General features: G+C 38.7%; 4 protein-coding genes across 5 annotated transcripts; 1 reads left to right on the plus strand and 3 right to left on the minus strand.

The window, feature by feature from the left end:
* Positions 1–875: 875 nt before the first annotated feature.
* LOC121803992 (membrane protein PM19L-like) lies at positions 876–2,563 on the minus strand. The gene is made up of 3 exons (XM_042203553.1): positions 2,399–2,563; positions 2,013–2,232; positions 876–1,683 (listed from the first exon to the last, which is right to left on the minus strand). The coding sequence occupies exons 1-3, from the start codon at positions 2,523–2,525 to the stop codon at positions 1,614–1,616; spliced, it is 417 nt and encodes a 138-aa protein (XP_042059487.1). The 5' UTR covers positions 2,526–2,563; the 3' UTR covers positions 876–1,613.
* A 264-nt stretch (positions 2,564–2,827) lies between these two features.
* Positions 2,828–5,797, minus strand: LOC121808367 (glutamine synthetase, chloroplastic-like). The gene is made up of 14 exons (XM_042208808.1): positions 5,638–5,797; positions 5,242–5,507; positions 5,115–5,154; positions 4,901–5,004; positions 4,767–4,815; positions 4,564–4,670; positions 4,379–4,466; positions 4,109–4,237; positions 3,956–4,030; positions 3,818–3,871; positions 3,684–3,721; positions 3,445–3,604; positions 3,307–3,367; positions 2,828–3,227 (listed from the first exon to the last, which is right to left on the minus strand). Exons 2-14 carry the CDS (start codon positions 5,493–5,495, stop codon positions 3,088–3,090), a joined length of 1,299 nt encoding a protein of 432 aa, XP_042064742.1. The 5' UTR covers positions 5,496–5,507; positions 5,638–5,797; the 3' UTR covers positions 2,828–3,087.
* A 2,390-nt stretch (positions 5,798–8,187) lies between these two features.
* On the plus strand, positions 8,188–15,516 carry LOC121808376. 2 transcript variants are annotated; one of them, XM_042208834.1, is made up of 14 exons: positions 8,188–8,444; positions 9,579–9,663; positions 10,325–10,428; positions 11,054–11,180; positions 11,859–11,953; positions 12,557–12,680; positions 12,819–12,899; positions 13,163–13,261; positions 13,437–13,595; positions 13,697–13,757; positions 13,839–13,909; positions 14,122–14,166; positions 14,671–14,847; positions 14,933–15,516. In XM_042208834.1, the coding sequence occupies exons 1-14, from the start codon at positions 8,407–8,409 to the stop codon at positions 15,347–15,349; spliced, it is 1,683 nt and encodes a 560-aa protein (XP_042064768.1). In that variant the 5' UTR covers positions 8,188–8,406; the 3' UTR covers positions 15,350–15,516. The 2 variants fall into 2 exon arrangements, with proteins under 2 accessions (XP_042064768.1, XP_042064777.1); XM_042208843.1 differs by having other exon boundaries at positions 9,582–9,663.
* LOC121808372 lies at positions 15,469–18,246 on the minus strand. Its single transcript, XM_042208822.1, has 2 exons — positions 16,088–18,246; positions 15,469–16,001 (listed from the first exon to the last, which is right to left on the minus strand). The coding sequence occupies exons 1-2, from the start codon at positions 18,050–18,052 to the stop codon at positions 15,579–15,581; spliced, it is 2,388 nt and encodes a 795-aa protein (XP_042064756.1). The 5' UTR covers positions 18,053–18,246; the 3' UTR covers positions 15,469–15,578.
* Positions 18,247–19,723: the final 1,477 nt, after the last annotated feature.

Here is a 19,723-nt window from a genome sequence, read left to right on the forward strand (position 1 = left end):
AACTCTTCCTGCTTCTCGGCCAAAAACAACTTGACAGCTTCGTTCAAATCGGGCTGCTGGGAAGACTCGGTGCGATGAGTCTTTGAGCGGTTTGTTCCTTCTCCGTGAGAACTGGAAGTAGATTTCTCCCGAGGCTGTTTTCCAGACCTGCGGGCTGGACTAGCTTCCTCATGGTTATCACGAACGGTATTATGGGTGTTACGTGATCTGGTATGCATTTTTTTGGTGGAAGAGGATCAAAAACTCGCTTTATCACAAATTTGGTTCTCTGTTTCCCACAGACGGCGCCAGTGATGGTTGGGCGAATTTTTGATGGTAGTGAATGCAGGTAATGAATATAGATCACGACACAAGGAATTACGTGGTTCGATTTACTGAGGTAAATCTACGTCCACGGGAAGAAAGGAGGGCAAGATTGTATTGCTTGATCTGGTTTACCAGCTTACAAATACAGACTTGCTATATGATATTTGATGTCTAGAGCACCCTCTTCTATCTGATCTAAGTTCTATTTATACATTGAACTAAGATCGTGGCTTGCATCACCACTAACTAGGTCGTGGCTTGCATCACCACTAACTAGGTAGTGGATGTCGTGGAGGTCATGAGATCCTGCATGGGTCCACTATCTCTTTGTTTGGTCCGCTATCCTGCATGAGTTGACACCACTAAATAGATCGTGTAGTGGAGGTCGTGGAGGTTCTGCATGAGTCCACTATCTCCCAGTTCGGTCGAATACTGAGACCGAACTTCTGAACTATTGCCGAGCAGCTTTTGCCGATCTGAGAGTAGAGCTTGATTGGTCGGCTTTTACCGAGCTGTAGGCTGGGGCCGAACTCTTTGGTAATGCCGAACTGATTGGTTGGCTTTTACCGAGCTGTAGGCTGGGGCCGAACTCTTTGGTAATGCCGAACTGATACTCTTCCTTGGGCTTTGGGCTGATGGGCCGTCACTGCTATTGGGCTTGTTTAGTACGTACCCCATCACCCAACCTTCTACAGGTCTTGAGTTTAATTCTGCCAATGATGCATACAAATTTTACTACGCATATGCAACTAACACGGGGTTCAGAATCAGGATAGGTCAATTATTCCGCTCTAAACATGATGGCTCGATTACATCTCGAAGATTTGTGTGTTCCAATTCTAGAGTTGGTTGCGGAGCATACATGAGAATACAAAGACATGAAGCGGGAGGTTGGGTGGTTGATCGTCTTCAGATGGAACACAACCATGCACTTGGCATCCCATTGGATCCTAATAGAACAGTGGATGTTGCACCAAAAGGGTGCAGAGAGGAAGGTAGTAGCGTGTTGGAGAATTTGGATTTGGTTGAAACAGATGGTGGCCTCAGCCTAGTCAAACGAGACAGAGAGAGAGTAGGATTGATAATGATTGGTGCGGTGTGCTGTTTGAGTATTTTCAGTCTCAGCAAGCTAAAGAAACAGGGTTTTTTTATGCGGTGGAAATGCGGGCGGGTAAAGGCATGAACCTTTTCTGGGCTGATGCACGATCTAGATTTTCATGTGCTCAGTTTGGCGATGCAATTGTGTTTGATACAACTTACAGGAGAGAGAGTCATTCTGTGCCATTTGCTTCATTTGTTGGTATCAATCATGAAATGGGTTTTGTACTTACTAGGTTTGACCCTGTCCAGCCTATATCAATCTCTTTGCATGCAAACCTGCAACACAAATGTTACTTTCTTTCACTTACAGTATTATTCAAATATACAAAATAAAATAGTATATGAGTCAGGTTAAAAGCTTAGTACTATAAATGAAAATCCAAATGGAAAAAATATAGATTAATTCCTTGTTTATTTTAGATGATTGGAGTTTAAAATTATCCCAAGTGTGACAACTCCTATCATTTGAGCTAATTTTGCTTGATTTTATCCCATAAAAATATGATATTGAAGAAGTCCTAATAGTAGAAATAAAATTAGTCGATTATCTATCTTATCAATCACGAAAAATGAAAGAAGAAGAAGAAGTGAAGATAGCAAAATACCCCATTGCTAGCAAAGTAAGGAGCAAAGAAATAAGAGAGGAAGCAGCAGCTGCATGTAGATTTGGAGCATTCCATTTCAAGACATTGTTGATTCCAAGAATGGAGGTTGTGAATCCCACAACCCCAGCTATGAGAGAGAAAATCACCACAAATCCAGTAACCAAATTCCCAATTGGATAGTATATTGGAAATATCCTAGCTGGAGGAGACAACACAGATGCTGGACACGGACGCAGAAAAAAATATTAGTAGGTGCTCCGCTACTTTTTAGGCATCAATTCGGCAATAGCTAAAGAAAATTTTTAATAATTTTCACAAATTTTAAAAAAATGTGTACAAATATAGAATGGCAAGAGGGGCATTTGCCCCTCCTAGCGAAACGGTACCCATCTCATGGGATCTCTCGATCCCATGGTTGACCGCCCATGATGCAATGGAGAGGACGAGGAAGTAGAGGAAGACGTTGAGTACTTGGAGGATGAATGCTGCTGATTTTCCTGCTCCAGAAGCCATGCCTTAATTTGTGAAGGAAGGTTTTTCCTATAATTAACAACTCCCATTTTCTTGATTTGTGACAGAAACATATATATGTATGATACAAGAAGCAAATGTTCCATTCTTTTTTAATAAATTAAGCATTCTTTTGCTTTTGGTTGATACAAGTAAAGTATCTCTGTGTTTAAAGAAACTGGAGTTGTTCCTTGGTGAAGCTTCATGTTTGCCTCATGTGGAGGGAAGGAACTTTTCTGATATCAAATTTAATTAATTAAATGCTATTTTTAACACAAAATAACTAAAATATTTTTGAAGAGAAATTAAAAACTAAAGAGTGAGGAGAATCTTCTTACCAAAGCAATGTCTGAATTTTGGTTTCATGACAAAAAATGCATAATGAAAGCAGAAATAGGTCTGAAACTGGCCAACAACATTCAAGAAAGGTAGGAACTCTTCTAGTCCCTTTATTTACAAGAACCTCTCTCATAAAAGGGATCTAAACATAAAAGACGACAAGATTTTTGCATCCCAACCTCATCCATCTGATGATGTCTTGTGTAAGGCCGCCTTATGCTTTCGTTCACACCTTCAACGACAGTTTCTGCGCTGCAAGAGCTTCGGCCTCAAGGGTCGGCTCCCACAACAGGGTAGTCTCAGCAAGCAGTGCAGTCACCACGTACGGGTCCATGTTTGAGGCCGGGCGTCTGTCTTCCAAATAACCTACAACATAAAGCAACATTTTCATCAATCCCCAGTCTCTATGCAGCAGATATTTTTTCTCTTTAGATTTTGTTTCTACCTTTGCCATTCTTCTCAGTGTCTCGTCCCACACGAATAGAGCAGCCACGGTTAGCAACACCCTGCGGATCATTGCAAAGTGTGATGCATAAAACTAGACAACTATAACATAAATTCATGTATTTAGCAGCAAACGTACCCATGAGAAGGAGTCGATGCTGGCAGTCTCGTGCTTTCCTGTCAGCCTTCGCTCGTTTCCTTCTCCATATGCACTGATGTGATCCTTGTGGCGAAGGGAGAGGTTCAAAATCGCCTTCTTAATCACTTCGTAACCACCTTCCTCTCTCATGCTCAGGGTGCTTAAGTCCCAAAAAAACAAACAAACTCATGCATAAGTAATTAACTAGAAATTTAACTCTAGCATTAGCCCAACAATACCTGTAATTGGTGTGACATCCTGCTCCGTTCCAGTCGCCCTGAACCGTCAAACGATCAAGAATAGATTAGCTAGCTCCCATATAAATAATCATACAAATTGAGTTATATATATATATCAAAGAAATTGACAGTACATCAATTGGTTTTGGATCTAGAGTGAGCACAACTCCAGCTTGTTCTGTAATTCTCTGTCAAGAAATACAACACAACAGATCAGATATAACACAATCTTGTTTATTGATCTCAAGAATTGCACGAAAACAATGGCGTACCTCAAGCAGGTATCTCGCACACCAGATGTGGTCTCCGGCTTCAATCCCAACACTCGGACCAACTTGAAACTCCCACTGCAAGAATCAAACAACATTAGTATCTCTAGTAAGGGGAATGTGTGTTATGAAACAAGATGAGCTGAGGAAAGGTACCTGTCCTGGCATAACCTCTCCATTAGTACCACTGATGTTGATCCCAGCATACAAGCAAGCTTTGTAATGAGCATCAGATATGTCGCGTCCGAACGACTTATCTGCTCCAGCCGCGCAGTAGTAAGGCCCCTAGATTGTTCACAGAAGCATTAACCATGCTATTTCAGCAGCATTATATAAATGAAGAAATGCAATTTTCCTTCTTTTCAACTAAGAAACAGAGCTTATCGATACAAACACAACGCGGAAGATTATGGTAAAGATCATCACCTGAGGACCAGGGTAGCCTCCAACAGGCCATCCAAGAGGCCAGTTCACATTAGTTTGGAGTAAGGTGTATTCTTGCTCAATTCCGAACCTGATATTACAATCCAAATATGAAACCACCAATGCTACTAAATTCTAATGCCTATATGATATGAACTCTTATTACTAATACAGATATAGAAATTTACCATGGAACCTCAGCTACAACCTTGGGGTTACTGAAGACCTCAGCAGCTTTGGCGCGCTTGTTTGTAGGAATGGGCTCGCCTTGGGGCGTGTAAGTATCGCATATGACCTGTTCCAAGCCAAATACATTCAAGAAAAACGCGAAGATTTTCACAAACACAGCATACTACAACATCAATATTAGACCTTAAAACATTACACTCACCAAGATGTTATTGCCACCGCGGAAAGGGTCCTTGAAAATGGCTTGAGGGCTGTGATAAACGGACAAAACGAATTACAATCTAGATTCAAACTGACACAAGTTATTTGGAAGTACTAAATGGTTTTGATTTTTACTATAGAATAACTTCACTATCCTCTCCAGGGGCCTGGCCTGTACTCGATCCATCGTAGTTCCATTTAGGAAGCTCGGATGGATGCTCAACGGGCTTTGATAAGGTCTAAACACAAAACAACAACAACAGCATACAATGTAAACATATATATAGTTATCCATCTACAGCATTTGAGTAAAAATAAGGAACAAAAACTAGATCACTGCATTGTGTACCCTTGATTTGCTACGAACATCGATTCCTGACCCTCCAATCCTGCCCCAAAATGGGATAGTAAAACAACAGAAAGATTTGAACTAAACTGCAACTAAAATTTTAAAATCAAGAGAGACATTTATATACCAAATGTATTCAGCAATGATCTTATCAGTGTAAGGAGTGACATCCAAGTTCAGCAACTGCTCCACACGGTTAATGGTGCCGCTCTCGGAGCTAGAAGCAAAAACTCTGAATTTAGCAGAGGTTTTGATGGAAGCTTTCTTGTTCTTTTTGAGAACAAGAGAGCTCCACATTTTTGAAGACAATGGAGTAACATCACTTGAGCTCTTTGCAGTTCTCATCTGCCATTGTGCTGAAGGAGCCAAGATTTGTGCCATTTGTCAAGAAAACTGAAAAAGTTCAAACACAGCAAATCAGTAGTAAGCTAACTAATTCAGCAACAAGAGATAAGTGTACCTACATTACATGCACATAAAGAAATAGATATGAAACTCAACTGCAAAAAGTAGAATTTAGTACCGAGAGAGAGAGAGAGATGAGATCAACTAGTTTATAAAAATGGATGGAGGTTAAGGTAAGAAATTCCTTGGCTTTTGCTTAGGAGATAGGGGTATGCATTGAGTGGAGGAAATTTGTTTTTGGGTATATCTTGGAGCCTTGAGGTCACCAAGAAAGTTACCTAAATAATATAAAGAATTAAGATAAGGCTTCGGTTCATGGCATGTGCTTCAATCAGATACAAACACAAGTTGAATATAATAGCTTTGGGTCATTGACTACTAATTGTATTTTATTGATGATTGCAAAACTAAGCTTTCCTTAATTTCAAACCCATTTGTTTAATGCTGGTCTGGTTAAAGCTATACAGTAAAGTCACTGACTACTTCATTAGACCCAACAACCCCCACACCCCCAGAGAAAAAAAAAAACACTGAAAAACCCTTGATAATCATGAACTATTCAACTTATAAATTTATCAAAGTTCAAATCTTTTTTCATGTACTGTCTGTACCTACTGACGAAATAGTTAATAGAGAGTGAGGACAAATATCAAAATTAAAAACAAGAAAAACAAGAGGACCCTTCAAAATCTTGAATTGTTCTCAATTTGGGAAAGTACCAATTATGTTAGAGACAAACACAGAAACAAGAAAACCCAATAAGGATATTGAATTACTATACTCATAAATTCAATAAAGTTACAATCTTTTTTAGAGCAATATGAGAGCCAAACTCATTTTGATCATCTGCACCTACTGTACCAAAGAAAAGATGGAGACCGGAGAGTGAAGATATATCTAAGCTATCAAAAACTTGGTTATAAAAAAACCCATCAAAAAATAAAAAAAGAATTAAGCAATAAAAACAATTAGGTGGCACTGTAATGGTATCGGCTGGTGTGAGATTAACAGCCAAGCATCTAATCATCCAATCAAGATTGGTGTTGAAGATGCTGACATTCTTAGGCACTTTTTGGGACCATTTTGTAACAAGTTTGAATTCACAGCAAAGTCCCCGTTTTAATCATCAATTTATTGAGCCCTAGATCATAGATCCACTGACACTAAAACAAGATTGCTTAAAAAACCAACTTGTTTAGTTTCTAATCACAAGTCTCTCTATTGCCACAAAAAAGTCACAAGTCTCTATCTTTCACAGTGTTGTTATTAGCATCTTACTAATTATACTAAGCATCTTACTAAAACAAGAAAATGTTGGATAAGAACCTTCTTTATTAATTAAAACTCAATTGGTGTACAATGATCACAAGTTGAAGTAAGTATAAACAAGAATCTTCCACCATTATTGATTGTAAATTTCTAATTTTATTTCCTTTTGCAGTTGCTCAATGATAAATAATATTTCCTCATTTGAAGTCATATATATATATAGGGAGATACTATACTAATGTGTCAATTTTTACTGTAATACGGTCAATGATTGAGCTCCCAAGATTAGATTTTATTTTGATTTGGTTAGACATTATGATGTCAGGTGTTAGGCTTAAGTTACTCTACAGTGCTGTGCACTAGCAATTTATTTTTTCATGATATTGTGACCAAGTTATGTTACTTATATTATAGTTCATGATATTATAGTTAGGTTAAATGGAAGATGAGAGCAAATGGAAGAGAGGATTATTTTTCAAAATTTTAAATATTTATGACAGTTAATCAATTGTCCAACTGTTAGCCATAACAAAGAAAGTAAGATTAATTATCAGATAATACATGTGTATATCAAAAATTATAATTCATCTGTTTGCGGTTTCGAAATTTTCTGCTGCAGTCCTATGCTAATTTTTGATATACGCAAGTAGTAACACTTAAATAAAAAAAGCGTACGGCCATTCACAACTAAGTTCTCCTAATTTAATATCCATTTGTTTAATTGAGAAGTGCCCTTTCAATATCTTGAATTATTCCACACATAAATTTCATTATAGCTCCAATCTCTTTTCCTACTACACCAATGAATAGAAAGAGAGTTAAAATATGTGCCCAACAAATTAAAATATACGTATATAATGTCATAAAAGGATTTTACTCACGCTGAATCACATGAATTTTGATCGAATTGATTATCGATCTTTGTCTAATTTATTTGTCAAAACTCACAACTCAATAGAAAATGCCAAAGCATACTATGCTTGTTCTTGTTATAGGTTTGACGTTTTGTAATTTTCCCAAGAACAGTTCCCTTAATACAATTTTGGTTGGATAAAAACATAAACTAATTAATTTAAGATATTTTTAGGGGAATAATTTTGATATTGGTTGGACTATATGGTCAAATACTCCAATTCAAAACTATAAACACAAAGATAATCATAACAAAACAGAAATATTTATTTAATAACATCAAATTAGTTAAATTGTCAATGTTTCGTCAGAGCTAATTTTGTGTAACTGTAGTTATATTTTCATAAACTATGTTTACAAACTGTAGCTCCTCAAACATAAATTAACGAAACTTGCAAGGTCAAATTGTAATAACCTAAAACTTTCATGCTTTTTCTTTTTCTCTATTTTTTACAGAAATCAATAACAAAAAAACAATTACAGAAGAGCCGATTGGCGGAATTCAGTCTTTTTCTCTCTCTTTTGTGAAGAAATATAAGACGCATCAATAAGAAACCGTGCAGCTTTATGAGCCTTTTTTAAAAATCTGTGACGATATACATAGGCATGCATGTATATCATGATTTCTTTTCCATTTGCATGATTCATTTCGTATAATTCGAGAAGTAGGGGTGGTCAGGAAAGATCTTGATTGCTTGAATCTCTAATGGAACAGCTCATCAACTTCATTATAAGACCGCCCAGGTGAGAAAAATCAAATCTGGAAAATTTACAGTAGTTTATGTGTTTGTTTAATGAATCATTTGCAAAGTCTGGTGTGAATTTTGGTTATTTTCATGTACTGTGTGACCTTGGATTTACTTCCGAATTTAGTGTGCATTTTTATTAGTGGGAATCGTATATCCCACTTTGGTGTGAATTTTATTTCCTTTTAAGTAATTTTACTAATATGATTTATTTTCCTTATTTTGCTTTGATCTTATTACTGTATTTGGTGAATTTATGGTTAGGTATTTGCGAAATTTCTGTATCTGAATTGGGGTTATTTAATTCTGTGTTGCAGCTTTATATGTTGCTGAAGTTTTTCCTGTTATTTATAAAATTAGTTAGCTAGTTAGGAATTAGGATAATGTGTTTTATCAGCTGAAGTTTGAAGTCTTGATCTTGTACTTCTCTGAGTAAGAATGATTTAATGGGGCTGTTTGCTGGTTCGATTGAAACCTTCAATTGTGATTCAAATCTTCATATTAGTCTTGATTAAAGAATAACCCTTGACAGAGTTCATGCCCCTTTTCCATAGTCAAACATAATTTCGTAAGTTTAACTACTTGGTCAACTGTAATACCTGATTTGGATTTGCATGAAGAAGCATTCAAAGGTGTTTCTTTTTATGTGACCATTGTTTAAGAGGGTCTGGTTCAGGTCCTGCGTCAGACCCGCTTACAGATAGTGCTGTGTGTTTTAGTTGAAGAATAAGATATCACACATTTATGCATCATACTAATACTCCCTCCGTCCGCCAGTCACAAGTTGACTCGGCACGGGTTTTAAGAAATGTAGTGAAAAGTGAGTTGAATGAGTTAGTGGAATGTGAGTCCTATTTTTTTATAGTATTAGTTTTATAGTACTAATAAAATGTGAGTGTAATAAGCTAGTGGAATGTGGGGTCTATTACCAAAAATAGTGACAAGCATTGGCGGACGGACCAAAAAGGAAACTAGTAGTAATGGCAGACAGTGAGAGTATGTGAAAATGAGATTGCAACTGGTTCTAAATGTAATGACTGCAGTATCTTTATGACTGAGCTACTTTTTCTGTTTTCTCTAGTTTATATGATGTACTACTAACCAACTGACTTGTCTTCCTTTATCTGGTTAGCAGAGCTGAATACAATCCAAAAGATGATTTGTTAGATGAAGAATTTTTGCTAAAAGGCAAGTGGTACCATAGGAAAGATTTGGAGGTAAGCTGTTCTTATTCATAGCCAGTCATAACACATCAGTTTCCTTGCTGCCAGCACTGTGTCTATCACCACTAGTTTCAGAACTTTTATATGTTTCCTTTAGATTAGCTCTCGCTGACTTACTTTTCTATGTTTATACATTTTATATCTGCTGCGTCTGGGCTTTCTTACGTTTTCTTGATGTCATGCCAATATGTCTTAATATTGGGTGTAAAATTTATTTTCCTGCTGGATTTTCTTCTAACATGAGCTCACACTTAGATTTGTTATTCTTTCTCATTTTTGGAGGTTTAGATAGACCTTGAAACACTTAGAGGAACTAATGATTGATTAAGTAGAATATTTTTTGGAAGTGCATCCTGTTTTTTCTTAAATAAATCAATCATATTAATATGATTAAGTAGAATATTGTTTGAAGTTCATCCTGTTTTTTCTTGAATAAATAAATTCTGTTGAACATCACTTTCTGATTTCTCATTAGTCACTTATCAATTTGTCTTTTTTTTTCATTTCTTCCTCGTGATCTTGTTCTTGAAGGATTATATGTTTCGTAACTGGTTTTTAGGTTATGGTTGATAGGTTGGTATTGGGTGTGGCTTTCTATGTTTTCTCCCCAATCCAGAAACATTTATTGAGACAAATGATGCATTTTGTCTTGCAGGTTAAAAACAGTCGAGGAGATGTTCTGCTATGTAGCCATTACATGCCTGTTGTCCCTCCCGAAGGAAAGACACTGCCCTGTGTAATCTATTGTCATGGAAATAGGTTAGTTGTTCTGTTAACTGGAGAAGTCTTCTGGTGGAAGTTCTGAACTCTTTCATCAGCGTTATTGGATTTGTTTGAAATTTATGCTTTTGTAGTTAAAGTTATGATAGATAAAGTTCGTTTTCATTGTGGCCAAAAATGTGCTGTTCAAGATTCTTTAAACAATTAAACTTTTCCAGCTGGGTAGGTATGGGTTCTATTGACGATGATAACTGGTTGTCCCTCTATATTTCCGTCTCAACTTTACTGTTCCCTCTGCCATAAGCTCTGCTTGCTCTTGGGCTTTAGCTATAGCCATTTCCTTGCTCTTTGTTATACTGAGATTGTGTATGATCTGCATGCTATAATCTAGACACACAGTAAATTTATTGAAACTTTGTCCTTGTAAGTTTGATTGTGATGAGGAAAGAGGTGAATAGGCGTTTGTATTAACTCGTAGGCACAACTGAACACTATACTGATTGGGTTTGAGTTATGTGCACACATTTAGTGAATCGTCACATATCTTGATAAAGCAGTTCTCGCTTTTTATTTGACACTGAGCATGTTATGCGCTTCACATATAATTTTCCCCCTTCATTCCAATCTATTCACGAATTAGCTATTTGTCTTGGACTATCTTCAGTGGTTGCCGGACAGATGCCAGTGAAGCTGCTGTTATATTGTTGCCATCGAACATCACAGTTTTTGCTCTCGACTTCTCTGGTTCTGGACTATCAGGCGGAGAGCATGTTACTTTGGGCTGGAATGAGGTAAGTGGTCTGAAGTCATATCATCTTTGCTCATTTTTTTCCGAGCTCATTCTAGTGCCACTGCACTATAGTCCGTAAGAAATATTTAGAATATAGGTGGTCTAAACTTAGCATGTTTTCTATCTTTCATAATCTTTGGCTAATTTTTCAGGGTTTTGTTCATCTCAGTTATAGAATTGTATCTGTTACAAGACCCGTTTTGTTGGAGTGGACTTTTTCTTCGATATTTTAGTACATTTAAATGTTTAATTTGGGATGGATTACACCGGTCAGTGAAATTGAGGAGTCCTATTATCCCTTTACACTAATAACTATTAAGTCCATTTTATTTCTTTGGAAAAAGATGTGATTTTAAGTGGGTGTCTGTCTGGAATTTTGTGTTAAGGTGAGAGATTGTGGTTTGGCATTATCTATGAGGAAGAGAGATGATAATGCATCCGTGAATAGGGAGAGAACTTAAGGTGAATAGTGTTTGTGGATGCTATATATAAGACTTTAGCAAACCGTTGGACAGGACAAGCATATAACGATCAATACTGGAAGAACATATCATTTCTGGACATATCAGAGATTTAATAGGAAATTTTTGTGGTTATTTTCTTGTTCTATGGCTCTACTAGTCAAGTTTAGATACAATGTATCTCTGAGTGTCATCCTAATTTGGTCTTGGTTTTGCAGAAAGATGATCTCAAAGCTGTGGTTAATTATCTACGTGAAGATGGAAATGTTTCTTTAATTGGATTGTGGGGCCGCTCCATGGGTGCTGTTACTAGGTCATTATGTTGTTTCATTCTCTAGTGATGCTTTTATTTGAGTATCTTATATTAAAAACTATGCTTTCATTACCTTTATAATCCTCCGATGTCCACTAGCAGTCTAGAGGTGAAATTCGGTGGGACATAACTATTTCTGATGCATATTGTTTACATTGTTCAGTCCTGAGGATATTAATTTTCGTCAGAATTTTCCTTGCTCCACATACTCTCTCTTCTTTTTTATTAGGGGGGGGGGGTAGGGAGGGGTTTCGGAGGGGTGGTTTGCTCATGCTTCTTAGTATTTACCTGGTCTATCAAACTTCACTATGCTCAAAAGTTTGAAGATTTTTGGTTACTTTTAAAAAGGAATAATCATAAAAAGATAACTTGGAATGTGATATTTGTGTGCCAAAAGCTTCTCAATATCTTTGCTCGATACTGCTACAGAATAAGAAAGAAAAAGATAGCATTTCTGGCCATCTAGTTAAATTCCATATTTTGGTTGTCTAAATTTGTAAAGTCTATGATCTAGATTTATATCATTGTGTCATTCTTTACTCTAACTCTATGATTGTCTAGATCTCCACTTGTTAACATAAAAAAAATATTTTCTTCTTTCAGCTTGATGTATGGAGCTGAGGATCCTTCAATTGCAGGAATGGTTTTGGATAGCCCCTTTTCTGATTTGGTTGATTTGATGATGGAACTGGTTGATACATACAAAGTTCGGCTCCCCAAATTCACTGTAAGCTGACCACTTTATCGAGCAAACTTAGATTCAGTCAGGAATCCATTGCTACCTGAAAATTGGTGACTAATCCTAAATATTTTTCTTTCTTCCTTTCACTGATCAGGCTGCTCTTCGTCTGTTCTCTTATTGTAGGTTAAGTTTGCCATCCAGTATATGAGAAAAGCTATCCAAAGGAAGGCAAAATTTGACATTATGGAGCTGAACACAATTAAGGTATCTTATCTGAACATTCATTTCCAATTGCTAATCTCTTATGCCATTGTAATTCTGATACAGCCACATTTCTAGTCAAGTGAGTTGTTTGAGTTAAATATAGTATCTTCCTTGACCTCTTTATTGAATAGTTTCTGTAATAGTGCAAACATGAGGCTGTGTTGAAAATAGAAAATTCAACGTTACCAGTTGTTCTAACAAAGCACTACATTTTACCATGTATTTTCTAGACTTACCAACTGGAACTCTTATCTCATCTTCAGGTTGCTAAATCTTGCTTTGTCCCAGTTCTGTTTGGCCATGCCATCGAGGATGATTTTATACAACCCCATCACTCTGATAGTGTTTTCGATGCTTATGTGGTAATAATCTCACCTTGTGAAATCTTTTTCCCTTTCCTATGTTTTGCTTCGTACATAGTCTTGTTGACGGATATCATGTGCTCATTGTGGTTGTAACATTGTCCAGAATATCTTCAGTTCCTTTTCGATTTATTGCATTTATATATCTCTATATTTACAAAAAATTGATCCACAGGGAGACAAGAATATTATAAAGTTCGAGGGGGATCACAACTCTCCCCGCCCTCAGTTTTATTTTGATTCTATAAGTATTTTTTTTAACAATGTATTACAACCACCCGAGGATGAAGGAGGAAGTACCTACTTTGACTTGAGTAACGACTATTTCCCCAGGGTATATTGCTTGCTTTTCGTCAAACTAGTTTCTCCTTTCATTTTGACTAAAACTTGAATTGATGTCGATCATTCTTTTTTTATTAATTTCGAAACCTTCAGGGTAGATGGAGCACGATCCAGGATTCGGAGCTTTCAGATGAACTATTGGGTTCACCTTCTGGTACATATCGCGTTGATGCTGTTCAGTTATAGGCTCATTTTTTGAGCTGACGTGCACTGGTTCATGTTTCGTCTAATGCAGGTCCGCCAGCTACTAGCACTGAGGATGCCATCAGGCAACTTCGCTCCAGGAGGCCTATGAGTGCGACTGTGGTAAGTTACAGTTTCTGAGGTGTCAGAAAAATTCTGTTGACAAACTATAACCTATTACACTACTGAAAGAGCTTTCACCATCTAATTCTTTCTTGGGCAAGAAAGAACTGATACCAACCATCTCATGAGTTGATTACTAAGTTTCCATGTATTTGCATTCTATTTTAGGTTAACTGGTGGTGATGGCTGACTAGTATGTTGTTATATTCCAGGTTCCGGCGGATATCTCATCCAAAGATAATCGACCTGACTCTGAGGTACCTGTCTGAAAACCAGAGCTTGCTTCTTACACTTGAACATTGTATCTGTTGAGTTGTTCGTGTTTGTGCTTTACTACATGATTTTGCTCTATCGAATTGAATGCTGAAGGAAGTACCAATATAGTTTGAACTTAGTATTCCATTTCTGAGTGGAGAAATGGAACTCTTCTATAGAGAGGTATTCATCCATATAAAGCCACCTCCTCCAAGGAGGGAAGGAACTCAAACGAGCTCTCCCCATTACGAAGAGGAGACGGCTTAGGATTACTACAAGTCGTGGAAAGAGCAAATTGTTAGTCTCAAATGATTTTTTTTAAAATTTTCTTTTGTTATTTATTTTTGGAAAAATTCGTGGATTTGGAAAAAATGAAAAAGATAGTATGGTGATCACGTTGTAATTTTCATACAGTAAAGTATAGCATGGCTTAATGAACTAACTGCGGCGGAAATGCGGTGTTCTGTTGTACAACCTGAATCATGCGGATCACATTTCTTCTGCAGGTGGAGAGTCGGAGCTCCGATGCTCAGCCATCGACTTCTAACATGATAAGCCTTGAATTCTCGAGAGATAGTCCTCATGGATCGCTTGGGCTTGGATCAGTAGACGACGACGAATATGTCGAGTACTCTCTTGACATGTTGGCAGAATTTCCAAGCAATGTTGAAGAAGAAGAAAGGGTAAATGCAAACAATATCCATAGATTTGAGTTCCCTTTTATTAACATATTAAGAGGTTCGTTGCTGATATTGCTCAAACTGCTAGATGTTGATGGTGGCCATATTCGAATCGTTGAAGGACTCGAAGGAATCGTCATCGGGCGTTGGTGGCAGTTCTTTCCCTAACCCAGAACCGGCACCAAAAGACGAAGCAGAAGGCACAATCTTACAGCCAGAGACTTCTTCTCAAAATCCGCCATCTTCCAAAGCGGAACATTCTAAAACTTGCTCTCCTAGTGATGACACGCCGAAGGCTGACACAAGTACAGTAAGCAATGCAGGTGCCCCACATCCCAAGCAAGAAGAAACGACGTCTCAGATTGGTGCACCATCGGATAATCACAGGCCGTCTGATGTTGACATGGCTGACCGGACGAAAGTCACCGTCGAGGTTGAGAAAAACCCGACAGCGAATATCATAGACGGTTTGTTGCGTCGCTGGGATATCTTCAGAAACAGATGATTCATAGTTTAGCATTTGAAGCAAAACTGCACAAAGTTACCACTCTGAAATGTGATGATTAAAATGGTGTCATTTGTTGTATCTATTGGTTGAATATTCTTTCAAAGTCTTTGTACAGATGATGCAAATTTGTTTAACTTCTAATTGATCTTGAAATAATTGTTGTACATTATATATAATTATATATACACATAAATATCAAGAATGAAAAAATGCTCTTGTATTGTTATCATCCCTCTAACAGCTTCATTGCAGCTTCAACAAGTGCAAGCATGGTCACTTTGTGCCTGCAGAGGCCAACTGTTCCAGAGAAAATGTTGAAGCTCTCGAGCTCCGACGTCGTCTCTGTCACGGACTCGAGCTCCCTCACCATCCCCAGACCTCGGAAGGCCCTCACGTTCTCCCTCTCCTCTTTCATCAGCCAGATGGCCAGCTCTATGGTGTACCTTCTCATGCTGGGAACCTTGATACATGGCTGCTGATACTTGCTCAGGATCAAGAACAGCCGATTCGGAAGGTCCCTCTCTCTAATTCCAACTCTCTTGAACATGCTTCTTGATTCTTGATGATCCATGAACTTGAACATGTATGATGCTGCTCCAATCATCACCTCCAGAAGCTTCCCCTCCTCTCTCATGATGGCTTCAAGAATCTGTCAACACTGAGTTAGTATTCTCCAATTTCTTGAAAATTGAGGAATTTAGGTTGCAATAAGGTGGATGATGTTAATATACTCACAGTTGGTGCAGCAGCAGTGAGGCTCTTGAGGTGGTGAAAGCAGTCATCCCCACTGAAAGCAAAGAGATTCCTGAGAATCCTGGCTGCATTAACCCGAAGCAGCGGAGCCTCCACCGCGGTGACGAGATGCTCGTTGAGGCCGAGCTTCAGTATACCCCTGCAGGTGCTGTCACTCTCCAATGCCAGCATCGCGAGAGCCTCGCCTGCAGCAGCACGGACATGCTGCTGCTCCTCTGGTATGCTGTCGTTGAAAAAAATCCTAAAAAGCTCCTTCACAACCCCTCCGGTGGCTCCGATCCTCTCCGTCGCGTCCTCCTCAATCGCTAAGCTGGTCAATATCTCAATCCCTAAAATCTGCAGCTCCGGATGCCTGTCTCCATACCTCAACACATCTCTGATGTAACCAATCGTCAAAACAATCTCGGAGATCTCCCTCCTCAGCTGCCTCCCGGCCGCCCCAGCCGTGCTCGCCAGCATCTTCAGCACCTGCATGGACAGCTTCACCGTGGCAGTCTCCGACGAAGGCCCCCTCAGCAGGATCTCGTCCGCGTGGGCGAAGTCTATGATCTTCGGCAGCAGCCCTTTAGTGTTGCCAATCTTGCCACATATGTCGTGATCACGAGCCAGCTTCTTCAAGATCTCGAGTCCTACGTTGTTGAACGACCACGGCCGGCCGTGGCCCTGGCCTCTCTTCTTCTTCTTCTTCTCGGATATCTGGTCAGTTACACGGCCATGGCCGCGTGAGCGATGCAGCAAGCAAGAGATAGACTCGAGTGCCCCTGCAATCCCGGCAATCCTCTGAGAGTTATGCTTCTTGCTAGCTAGCTCGGACAAGATCTCTGCTGCAGAGTATCTGATCTCTTCCTCTTCTTCATCCTTCCAGTTTAACATCTCCACCAACCTTTCCACCACAGGGAGACTGATCCCGATTTTCTGCAGGGTATCTTGGGAGAATCGCGAGCTGGTCGCGAATCTCCTCAAGATCCTCGCCCCGATGAGATTCTCATCGGGGGAGTTGGAGCTTAGAAGCTCTATGGCGAAGGAGACCATGTCCATTTTCAATCCATCGAAGACACTCCCGTTGACGCATTTTGAATATGCGTCGTAAAAGAATCTCCGGATCGAAATCAGACCGGAATCTCCCAACTCACACTCTTTGTTAACGATTTCCAACAAAGAATCGAAGGTGAGCTTCCATTCCCAATAGGCTTTCTCTAGCAGAAACAGAAGAGCTTCAGACAGGGATAAAGAGTAGAATATGATCAAGGCCGATTCCCGGTTCCTTTTATCAGAATTGTCCTTCTCCATGTCTCCAAAATCACGGTGGACGAGCTTGATCATCGACAGAACCACGCAGGATACAGCGGAAGCGAGCTGCAGCCAGTGGAGGACTCTGCTGACATTTGTTGATATAAACATCCATTTCCCGTACGAGAGCAATGGCACCTCCGAGCTCGTCCACGTCCTCGTAGGCGGCCGTTTCTCCCCCCAATCGGTTCGTAGCTGCCTTGTTGTGCGATGCTTGGCGGTTCGTGATGATGAGAAGGCGTTTTTTATGGCTCGGAAGGTTGAAATGCCGGCTTCGGTGATGGACCATGTGGCTTGGTGCTGGAGCTCTAGCTCGTGGCTGCGGCTGAAGATGCGGGTCCCTTCGATAAGGAGGATGATGGTGATGAACCAGAAGTCGGTCTTGTCGAGGGTGATGGCGAAGCCGCCTAGGAGGACTACGGTTGCCCAGATGAAGCCGAGCGTGCCGATGCCAGAGGCGGTTTTTTCCAGTACAGCCAGGCGGAGGGCGAAGAGGGTCAGCTGCTTCTCCGGCGCCCGGGCTGAGGAAAGGGAGGACGAGGCGTCGGTGGCGCTGCTGGCTTTCGTGTCGAGGCTGGTGGTTGGGGTGTTGCTGAGCTCAAAAATGTGGAGATGGACGCTGCCTTGGCTTTCACTAGGTGAAGAGTTGTGATTCATGCTGCTTTTTGTTTGTTTGTTTGAGAGTTTGGGGGTTTTAGTTTGAGAAGATGAGAATGTTTTCAATCAAGAATTTCAAGTTGATAGATATGAATGTTTTTCTTCTTCTTTTTTCGGTTGAATTCTTCTACTTGTGTTTATATATAGATAGGAGAAATGTGATTGAACTTAGAGTGCACGTTTTCTGAATAAATACATTTCAAATGAGGAAAGATAACTGTTAAGATGGGTCTCTTTATGCTTTCATTTTAAATTTCTATTTGTGTTTCATTGTTTGCATTCATGATTTTTTGTTTATAGACATGCACGTTGCAAGTCATTTGCACACCGATGGATCCATTAAACGGAGCTCCATTTTGGGGTTAGATACGTTGAAAAAGGTAGTTGTCGGTATTGAAAGGCAGACACAGTGTGACAGTCGTCGTTGTATCAGAAAAGAACGAAAATGAACCACAACTCGAAAGATCAGAGCGAAGTTGTCGTGCTGTCGGGACGACGACAACTCCAAAGACTGAATTTAATGAATTTTTCGGTCGTCATGAGACGTCGGTTGGATCGGTTGACCCTCGGACACCACCTGACCGGTAAAACGAGATGTTGTGATCGATTAATTCATGCATATACCTATTGTAACAAGGGACGTCTATGCACTTTCACCAAAAAAAACACTACAATTCATGCATATCTCTTGAAATTGATTGAAGGAGAAAAAGTTAGATAAAATTAGTCATATGAATCTTTGTAATTGACTAACATTTCCTAAAAATGCAATATGTGTATCTGTATTTGGTAATCCAAAAATCATGAAATAATAAGGCATCGTTAATTGCTTGATTAATGTGCCTATAGTGGAGCGCTGTTACCATATTCCATGCCTAAATAAGTTTATGTTCAATTGATTGACCCCTAATATACACAGTTTTTTTAATCTACTTTGAAACTTTTTTTTTTGGTTTTATAAATAAACGTTCAAATACATAAATACAAGTTGTAAATTCCAAAGTTATTCCAGCATAAGTCAACTAATTTTGAGTGGATGTTAGTTAAAGATTAGGAGAATGTTAGCCAAATTTTCTTTATTTTGTACTTTAAGTCATGTCAACTTGAAATTATATTATTATATTTTATAATCATAGATTAGGCTCTATAGATTATTGTTATAATTACTATATTCAATTATTGACTAATTCTTGGATTTGTGAATAACAATAATTGTGTAATTTTGTGGTACATGAGTTGGCCATGGCTTGTACGATTCAATAACACCAAGTCTATTTGTTTCAAGCTAAAGGCTGCTATAGATATGGATCTTTGTCTCATCTTTTGCTTATTATTTCTTTGAGTACAAGAAAATTTGACATTTATTTGGTTTACATAAATTTTAAAGGCTGTCAATTAAACCGATTAAGTATAATTAATTCATAATTTGGCTTGCTAAATAAAACACAATGCACTATCATTTTATGGAAAATGGACCAATTCAAATAAACCTAAAATCAAGAAAAGTGAAATATCTTTTAAAATCCTCCACACCCAAATGCATTCCTGTTTTCTCTAATTTGTTTAAAATACGTTTGCCAAAAAAGATGTTTCTAGAATTTTGTTTGTTTGGCCAATAGATTATTATATATGTGGTGTGTTAAGGTTTATTGCTTGTCTGTATCGATTTAG

The sequence above is a fragment of the Salvia splendens genome, chromosome 1, assembly GCF_004379255.2.
Source record: "Salvia splendens isolate huo1 chromosome 1, SspV2, whole genome shotgun sequence".
In the NCBI taxonomy this organism is placed as follows: domain Eukaryota; kingdom Viridiplantae; phylum Streptophyta; class Magnoliopsida; order Lamiales; family Lamiaceae; genus Salvia; species Salvia splendens.

Coding starts and splice junctions, on each gene's coding strand:
- LOC121803992 (XM_042203553.1), bottom strand. CDS start 2,525: ATGGCTTCTGGAGCAGGAAAATCAGCAGCATTCATCCTCCAAGTACTC. Junction 2,233..2,398: donor CGAGAGATCCCATGAGATGG/GTACCGTTTCGC, acceptor GTCCGTGTCCAG/CATCTGTGTTGTCTCCTCCA. Junction 1,684..2,012: donor CTTACTTTGCTAGCAATGGG/GTATTTTGCTAT, acceptor TTTGTGTTGCAG/GTTTGCATGCAAAGAGATTG.
- LOC121808367 (XM_042208808.1), bottom strand. CDS start 5,495: ATGGCACAAATCTTGGCTCCTTCAGCACAATGGCAGATGAGAACTGCA. Junction 4,816..4,900: donor GATAGTGAAGTTATTCTATA/GTAAAAATCAAA, acceptor CGTTTATCACAG/CCCTCAAGCCATTTTCAAGG. Junction 3,872..3,955: donor GTGCGAGATACCTGCTTGAG/GTACGCCATTGT, acceptor ATTTCTTGACAG/AGAATTACAGAACAAGCTGG.
- LOC121808376 (XM_042208834.1), top strand. CDS start 8,407: ATGGAACAGCTCATCAACTTCATTATAAGACCGCCCAG. Junction 9,664..10,324: donor ACCATAGGAAAGATTTGGAG/GTAAGCTGTTCT, acceptor TTTGTCTTGCAG/GTTAAAAACAGTCGAGGAGA. Junction 13,910..14,121: donor GGCCTATGAGTGCGACTGTG/GTAAGTTACAGT, acceptor GTTATATTCCAG/GTTCCGGCGGATATCTCATC.
- LOC121808372 (XM_042208822.1), bottom strand. CDS start 18,052: ATGAATCACAACTCTTCACCTAGTGAAAGCCAAGGCAGCGTCCATCTC. Junction 16,002..16,087: donor TCACTGCTGCTGCACCAACT/GTGAGTATATTA, acceptor CAGTGTTGACAG/ATTCTTGAAGCCATCATGAG.